This window comes from Electrophorus electricus, chromosome 6 (genome assembly GCF_041902795.1).
Source record: "Electrophorus electricus isolate QZ-2024a chromosome 6, ASM4190279v1, whole genome shotgun sequence".
Lineage (NCBI taxonomy): Eukaryota > Metazoa > Chordata > Actinopteri > Gymnotiformes > Gymnotidae > Electrophorus > Electrophorus electricus.
Window position 1 is genome coordinate 24,682,056 of NC_137502.1, and position 8,966 is coordinate 24,691,021.

General features: G+C 42.9%; 1 protein-coding gene across 1 annotated transcript in view; it reads left to right on the top strand.

Moving 5' to 3' along the window:
- The window catches only part of clmpb (CXADR like membrane protein b), a 65,920-nt gene extending 61,384 nt beyond the window's left edge, over positions 1-4,536 (top strand). The window contains exon 7 of the mRNA XM_027031386.3: positions 462-4,536. Coding sequence (XP_026887187.2) covers positions 462-801 — 340 coding nt within the window. The 3' untranslated portion in view covers positions 802-4,536. The remainder of the gene's footprint in view (positions 1-461) is intronic.
- Positions 4,537-8,966: the final 4,430 nt, after the last annotated feature.

Below are 8,966 nucleotides of genomic sequence, written 5' to 3' on the forward strand. Positions count from 1 at the left end.
AAAACATCACTGGTAAATCACACATAAATAGCATAAAGAATTTGTGCCCTTTGGTTCAACTAGGACAATATGTTTCAAACATGCACACAAGTCCACAACAAGGTTTTGCAACACCAGCCTTCTAAACAGCTGTTCCCATGGTAGTAGTAACAACAGTACGGTGCGGTCACAGTGAGAGAGGCTTTTAGCTGGAGCACAAAATGTTTGTCATGGTTTGTAAATGAAAGCAAACATTACAAGATCCTTTTAGGTTTGTTTATATTATGGCTTATTGTGCCCCAAACTAGCTGAATATGATATGCAATTGCAATAGGACTTTAGCTAGCTAACTAGATAACATAGCTAGCAATAACCTGCCAGCTTGCAGGTTAAGAGAGTTGAGGGAGAGGAGAAAATGTCCCAGCATGCTACTCCAACCTGTTTGCTTGTTTGTTTGTTTGTTTGTTTGTTTGTTTGTGTAGGGAGGATGCAGAGGCTCCCAAAGCCAAGCTGGTGAAGCCCAACTCCCTCTCGTCCTCTCGCTCGGGCAGCTCACGTTCAGGAGCCTCCTCCACTCAGTCCATGGTGCACAACAGTGCCCCACGCAGCCACCGCCCACGGCCCCCACCCATTGCCACCCTCAGGGAGAACGGGCAGCCGCCCGAATACACACAGTCATCCCCGGGCTACACGCAAGCGGGGTCCAAGACCCCAGAGCCGCCCGCCACCCCCAAGTACAGGCCGCCTAACCCGGGCACGGGCCTGACCGTGCCCCTGGGGGGTCTGATGCCCCCACAGAGCAAGGCCTTTCAGACTGTGTAGGCCCCAGGGCACGGGGGCGGGGGCCCAGTCGCAGAGCTCCAGAAGCACCTCCTGATGGAGAAGCCGTGTTAACTCCACCATGAGAAAAAGAGAAAAACAAAAATATGAGCAGAACTAAGGGATACAAGTTCAAAGAATTAATCATGTAAAAAAAAAAGTTTCAATGAATGCATACTTAAAAGGGAACTTACAAAGTGCTTGCCCCCCCCCTCCCACTGAATTAAACTAAGAAAATGTGAGAAAAACAGATCTTAAGGAGAACATTTCCGCTTGCATTCCTCGTTCCTCAAAATCACCCCCTTCTCACGGAGTGTCTGTCTCTCTGACTCCAACAGTGTCCTTTTTTTCAGTTTTTATCTGCCTCTGCCTTTTTTTTCTGACTTTGAACCCATTGTAGGCACAATGACTGAAAAGATGGAAAGATTTCCCCCTAAGTGGAAATGTATTCATCTGTCAGAAGTGAACAGTCTAAAAAAGAAATGGACGATCCAAAAGCCAGGACGATCTGAACTTCCAAAATAAGGAGAACTGAGAGAGTAGTGAACGGACCGGTGAAGACCCACCCCACGTACAGGGTCTTCTGTTACCTGACGTAGACCCACCGCCCCTCACAGCGAGTGGTGACAGGACACAGCCACTCTGAGCCAATCAAAGCGGCCTGTTTGCACCTCCAGTGGGTCTCTTTTCCCAGAATGGAGCTCAAGTCACCATGGCTCCACTGAAAATTCCAAATGGCGATCCATTAACCAAGGCGACAGATACATTTGAGAGGAATTTTCTGTGACCGCAAATACCATCCAGCGCACAGAGATATATTAATGAGCGGGACTAGACTGGGATGCAGTATTGGCTGTCCATCCAGCAACCGCACATTTACGTGTTAATGCTCAGCTCTGCAATCATATACAACACTGTGTGACAACTGCTCTTCAACATTACATATACTCACCTGTTCTAAGTCTGTACACATATACAATGTGGAAGTATTTGGCGAGGAGTTTTGTGTGGGCAGATCTCTCTGGCTGACCATTGACTGTGGTACTGCTCACAGCTGCCCTGAGCTCATACTCATCTACACTCCTTTGGGTCACTTTGCTTTATTTATATTATTTACAATATTACTGAAACCAAAATCTGGGTGGAATACTATGAATGTTTTTAGCCATTGTTTTTCTGTTTCCTTCTACGAATACCCGATGGTACTCTGATTATGTCTGAGGTACAAATGACTGCACATTATCTCACACTGATGTGGATAAGTAGTTGCAATGACAACAACTAAACTGTGTGTGTGTGTGTGTGTGTGTGTGTGTGTGTGTGAGCGCACACGAGAATGTGCCCATCAGGTGTGCACCGGCGTGCACCAAGGTTCTCCTCTAGGTCCCCTAATGATAGGGCTTTATTCAGAAGCCCATGTTTACCGCCACCACAACGGGCACGGTGCACTGGCCAGATCCAGAGCAGACACGTAGCCTGTTATGTGTGCCTTGGCAGTCCCTGTCTTCTTTTCTTTCTACTTTCTTTGGTTCTTTCTTTCTCAACAGTACGCCAAATGATGGACTAGAAGGACAGTAAGATGCAGCCCCCTCCAGCCACACCAACCGTGTACAGTACCTGTTGTAGTCGTTAGCGCTGTTTTATATTGTACATACAGATAGATATACACACAGTATCCTTTGCGTGATTGGATGGTGGCCGTGATAAAAGGCCATCAACTCTGTAGATGAACACTAAAGCATTTTTAATGAGTGTTAAGAGATTGGTGTATTCTGGGAGCTGAATGAACTAGCCTCCCGTCTTAAATAGCCACAGCTCTCTGAGTTCCTGTAATATAATATAACCCCTATCGACCGTTTATCTACAGAAATGTAAACCCAGCTGGACAGGATATATAGTGTCCCCTGCCCCTCAGAGTCCATGTTTTTTTGGTATGCCTTTTTGGAAGCAGCCCCACTCAACCTTTCATCTTTGACTGTGTGTGTGTGTGTGTGTGTGTGTGTGTGTGTGTAAGGTCCACCTGTTCATCATTCCAGTATGGCTGCAACTGTGATGGTGTAATACAGCACCTTCCTGTGCTAAACTTGATTTAACTGCTTCTGTAACCTTTCTCCATAATTAAACAACATACACATACTCTCTCTCTTTCTCTCTCTCTCTCATACACACACTCACACACACACACACACTCTTTGTCTCTTTTTTCTCTACACATATACATCCATGGACACACTCAGTCCACTCCAATCTAAGTACTTGCAAGGTGGTGTTTCTGAGTGTGGTGTCATCAGTAAGTGATGGATGTGCTGTCAGCAGGGTGGGAGGATGAGGGATGGGGTTGACCTAGTAGCCAACCACAGGCTGTGTGTGTCTAACCCCAGAAAACCTCTCTACCACACATCCACCCAAGAAAGTACCCCAAAACTACAGTAGACTGTGTGTGTGTGTGTGTGTGTGTGTGTGTGTGTGTGTGTGTGTGTGTGTGTGTGAGCGTGCGTGTGCGTGCTCTACCACCAGACCCGGGGAATGGGAGCGAATGAAAACGTCTTCCAGCTGATTAGCTCTCCCTCCTCTGGCTCTGCCTCTGTGGGTCTCAGGAGGCCTGTCGACCCATTTATAAACCACCCCGGCGGGCGACACCCAGCCACCCTGTTCTCTGACTCGGGGGCGTCTTCGGATGCCGTCAGTTGTCAGTCCAGCTCAACGAGACAGCTTAAAGTGGCTTTAAATCCACAGTTTCCACACAATGGCACCGGAGGGAACTGAAAAAAACACATATGTTGTGTCCAAATGCCAGCATCATTAAAGACACAGGCACTGGGGAGCTGGCTTGCAGAAGGAAAACCATGAGGTACGGCACTCACTGTGAAAACGTATGTGCCTCCTAATTGGCTGTGTAAGATTGATAGCCCGCCAGTGATGGTATGACAGAGCCGTTCTTCTCAACGCTGGTCCATAGGACCCAGCAGGCGGTCCACATTTTTGTCCAAGCCCAGCTCCCTGCACGCCAAAACACAGATAGAAGATAGTGTGTGATAGAGCAAACATATGGACCGGGTAACCTGGATAGAGAGGCACTATGGTAAAGGTGAGGAATAACAACTGTTGCGACCACTGCGTTCATACGGGTGAACATTTCGCTTTGGCGTCTCTGCCTGCGTCTGGCTCCGCCCACCAAACCTACAGAGTCATGCCATACAAAGCCAGGTGATGGACAAACCTACAGCAGAGTTGTCCGATCCTGTGCCTTCTTTTGAATCTCTTTGATTGCTTTTGTCTGGCTTGGTTGGGTTCATTGTGTGTGTGTGTGTGTGTGTGTGTGTGTGTGTGTGTGCGTGTGTGCGTGTGTGTGTGTGTCTTTACTGTAGTCTGATGTTCATTATGGTTTCCAATGCTGTGTTTTCCAATGTTTTTTGGACTTGTGCTCTTCTGTTTCTGAGACTGGAGATTTGGACCCTGTTTCTGTCAATGCCACAGGCCATTTGGATAGACTACTGAGAAGGCAGCTGTTGCACGAGCACAGAAACCAAAGGGGAATCCTCGACGTCTTTTTCTTCTGCTGCAGCTATCATGGAGCTTTTTTGTTTTGTTGTTTTTCTCAAAACCGGTACATTTTTTTTCCCCTGAAAGGAGATCCGTTTTGTAAATAGGCCCCTTACAAGTAAAAAAAATGTATATTTTTACGGATTCTGAGATATTACTACATCATTTGCAAATAAAATATTCAACAACAGGTTATCTGGCCTCATGTCATGTTTGATTCTGCACGTCTCATTCTGAAAGAAAGAAGAGTCATGCCATACAAAGCCAGGTGATGGACAAACTCAACACCTCCTACCCCTAAATAACATCACAAACTCAACACCTCTTACCCCTAAATGACATCACAAACTCAACACCTCCTACCCCTAAATGACATCACAAACTCAACACGTCCTACCCCTAAACGACTTCCCTTAAATGACATCACAAACTTGACACCTCCTACCCCTAAATGACATCACAAACACGACACCTCCTACCCCTAAATGACATCACAAACCAGACACCTCCAACCCCTAAATGACATCACAAACCAGACACCTCCAACCCCTAAATGACATCACAAACAATTTGGAATGAGATATGAAAATAAATATATAAATAATGCAAGACTACTCAGCCATTTTGTAATAAAAACAAAAAACAAAACAAAAAAACATTTATTTTCCATAATTTGATACAGTTATTATGTTGACACTGCTAAAATCATTTGTAAAACCATCTGGCAATGATAACATTTCCTCATGCCTGCTTCACGCTCACTTGCCTCAAATTACTTTCCCGATGCAACACAGCGCTGTCTTTCTGCTGTATTTGTAAGCACATGCCTTCAAATTGGTCTTCTTTTTACTGCAACATTGCACCAAGGAAATCATTTCTTTCAAGCCACACCCCACAGCAAACACCCCAACCTGTATGGTATCATAAAAGAAAATTGATTGTTGTGATATGAAACAAAATATATCGCTATTGGAAACCAACCGGGCCAGATGGTGGTGCAGAACAAATTTGGAAAGTCTTCTGCTAGAATAAGAGAGGAGGTAATTAGGCTACGTTTAAGTTTGGTTTAGGAGTGGCTTTTTGGGCAAAGGAATGTTTTCTACCTTTGTTGTTTCTGAATGCTCTGTTGTCACAGCCAGTACCGACAAACCCTGGCAACAAAGCAGGAACTTTAGTTTAAGAGCTGAACATTCTGGCTCCTTGAAGTAGAAGAAAAAAATATGAAAATTATAGAATCAACAAAAACAAAACGATGATTACTTTGTTGTGGTTGTGATGACTGCCTGAATTCTTTGATGCATGGACTGCACTAATGAACAGTGATATCACACACCAAGCTGGGTCCGGTCTTCTCCAATAGCAGCCGACAGATCAGCTTTGCAAGCTGGAGTCATGGAATGCGTCAATCCAATTCTGCCATGATTTCTCAATCGGATCGGGTTTCTGTTTGCTAGACGTTACTGAGCTGATATGTCTTTCCTACAGAAAACTTTTAACACTCTGCTCCGTGGCAAGATGGACTATCATCTTGAAAATGGCCATCGCAATATTTTCTATTGATGAGATGAGAATGAGAAAAGTATCCAAGGTTTCAAAGTGCATCTGTGAAAGCAGCCATGAGTGGAAGAATCTGACTACGTTTCTCAGACGTTCATCTTTATGTGCTTCATTAGAACAGTGCCAGATGGAAGGTCCAGCATCATCTCCGTAGCCAGTGCAGGTTCAGGATTCTTTGCTTTCATCCAGTCATCCACACTCCATGACTTAGTGCTTAGGTGTCAGTGCTGGTATTGGTTTGGGTTTTGGATAGATATAGCCTATTTCATTCAGTCAGTTTCTTACAGTTCTGTGACTAACATTGAATTTTTTTGATTTGCTGTGCTTTTTTATTTTTACAGCATATAGCTTTGATTCTTCCATCCTGATACTTTGACATATGGCGTGTCCATACGTTCTTTTATTGCAATCTCATTTTGGCCAGACTTGCACTAGATTTTAGGCACAGCTGACTGGGAACAGCCAACATCTTTTGTAATAGTCTGTGTTGGATTTCCTTCTTGGAAGAGTTTTATCATTTGTTCCATTGTTTCAGTTGACACCATGCTTTCTTTAGATGAGTCCACCAGTTCGCTAATGTCTACAAGCTCTCCGTTACAGTACTGCAGTTACAGAGCGCAGCCACATGAGAAAAACTGTAACGGCACACGTGTTTGCATTTTAGGCTTGTTTTAGAAATGCAAATTACAAGGGGATTCTGTCATTTATCCACAACATTGCGTGATCATTGCGTGACCATTGAGTGACCATTGCGTGACCATTGCGTGACCATTGCGTGACCATTGAGTGACCATTGCGTGACCATTGAGTGACCATTGCGTGACCATTGCGTGACCATTGCGTGATCATTGTTTTCCTCTACTTGATCTGGAAAAATGAGGTAATTATTTAAAAATGAGTTAATTTTCTTGAGGTGTGTTTCACAAAGCCAGAATCTTCAGCTATTAAACAAAGGTTGTTTTGTCTCATATCTGTGATTTGTTTTTTTTGCTACGAAGTAAAAGACTTGATGTACATTCTCTTTTTGTGATGATTTCATCATACAGCCAGTTTTCCTGTTTCAAGTATTATTAAATGGCTCCCCCTTCTGTTCTTAATAATGTCAGTTTAAAAATGGCTCAAGTCAACACTACAACTACTCCTACTACTACTAATAATAATACTTTTATTATTATTATTATTATTATTATTATTATTGTTATTATTATTATTATTAATAATAATAATAATAATAATAATAATAATGATAATGATAATAATAATATACATTGAAAAATATTGTCTCTTTTATTGGCAAAAACATTAAAGTGACAATAAATGAAAAATAAAAAGCCACAGCTTTATATCAAATTGTGTACACTGCTGACCAGCAGTGTTAATAGTTGTAAAAATCTATGGGTAGGTTTCCCGGACTAGTACTAGTTTTAGTAAAGTATAGTACGGTAGTTTTAGATTAAGTGTAAGGCGTAATTTACATCCAGGAATTCAGCCCATTAACTTTTTAAGGGTCTTTTAATGATTATCTCAAAGATCAAAGGTCATCACCGAATGTTCCCTTTTTACATACCTGTCTTCTCAAGTCGTATGATAGTTTTGTTTTTGTTTTGGGGTTTTTTTTTTTGGAGGGGGGGGGGGTTGCTGGTTTTTTATGTTTATTATTGGTATAGTTTATTCACACAGCCAATACAATTTAATTGCCCAGACACATAAACATGGAATTGCCTGAACGTATTTTGTCTTTTTACGTAGATTTATATCTAAACTGCTCTGCTGTAGAGTTCTAGTGTGTTTTCTCTTGTTCCTCATAATTTAGTAGTGTCTGATGAGAGCTGACCCAAATCTCAAGCACATTTTGCCGTCTGAGGACCAGACTAATTACGCTGCAGCAGTGAAGTTAAACTGGGAGGTTAATAGAATACTATTTTCAACAGCGTCTCTACATTATCTTACATGGACATTTCGGCCCCTATTACGCGCAATTGCTTCGGATTTACCTTATAACTCTTCTATGAAGGACCCAAGGAAACTCGCGAAGAACTGGCCTGCCAGTTCAGGCAGAAGGTTGAGAGGGTTAGTAGTCTGTCTTCGGGGGGAAACCGCCTCTCGACGGTCTTTCCCCTCGCCAATGACTTTTTTCAGTCGATAAATCTTTACTCATATAGCATTTTCAAATAAATAAATAAATAGATAGATAAAATAAACACGCAGTAACCATTAAGAACGAAAAAGAATGGAAAATTGTCTGAGGAGACTAAAATGTTTTGGGGTTTTTTTCTTTTTCAAATTAATAAGTATCTATATGCACAGATAGGCGCTACGGTTTCGAAATTGTGATTGCTTTGTGCAGTCAGTGGAGCGGGAAATAAAATCTATTTAGGATGCTGAATCTTTCGGTGAGCTTTGGCTAACTACATACCTACCTTAGACTAACTACATAACTTTCTCAAAAATCACAGTGGATTGTACAAGAGAAAATGTCACATTAGATTCTTCTGATAGAACATCACGGGGCAAAATTAATTAAAAATATATATATATAATAAATGACACGAACGACTACGGCTTAGGGTTCCAAAAAAAAACCCCCAAATGAATTGGAATATGACTTCGTTTCGAATTACCTTTATAAATGTAGACTACGTAACAGAAACGAGAACTAGGCCACGGGGCAGAAAATGTAGGCCAGCTATCAAGTTAATAAGTGTCTCGTCTTAATAAAATGAATCACAGCTAACTGAACGGCGCGTTAAGCAGTTGGCAGGGTGCACTATTGAATTGTTGTCTAGTCAACTCGGGCAAAATAAATAAATAAAAATCCTCCTGAGTTCCTCAGCTCGTCAGATCGTGGTAATCCCAAGACCGTGGGACCTCCTTGTAAAAACGATGTAAACGGCCATCTACCGAAGAGGAATCTGGACGCGGCAAAACCGGCGTTTTGGTTGCTGCATCAGGGCAAACAGGGGGCTCCAAATTTCGTGCGCTCGGTTTGAAACGCCCTCTCGGGGCCAGCACCGCCGCGCTATCCCGTTCGCGGGTCACGTCCGCAGAGGGCAAACGCGAAGCTATTG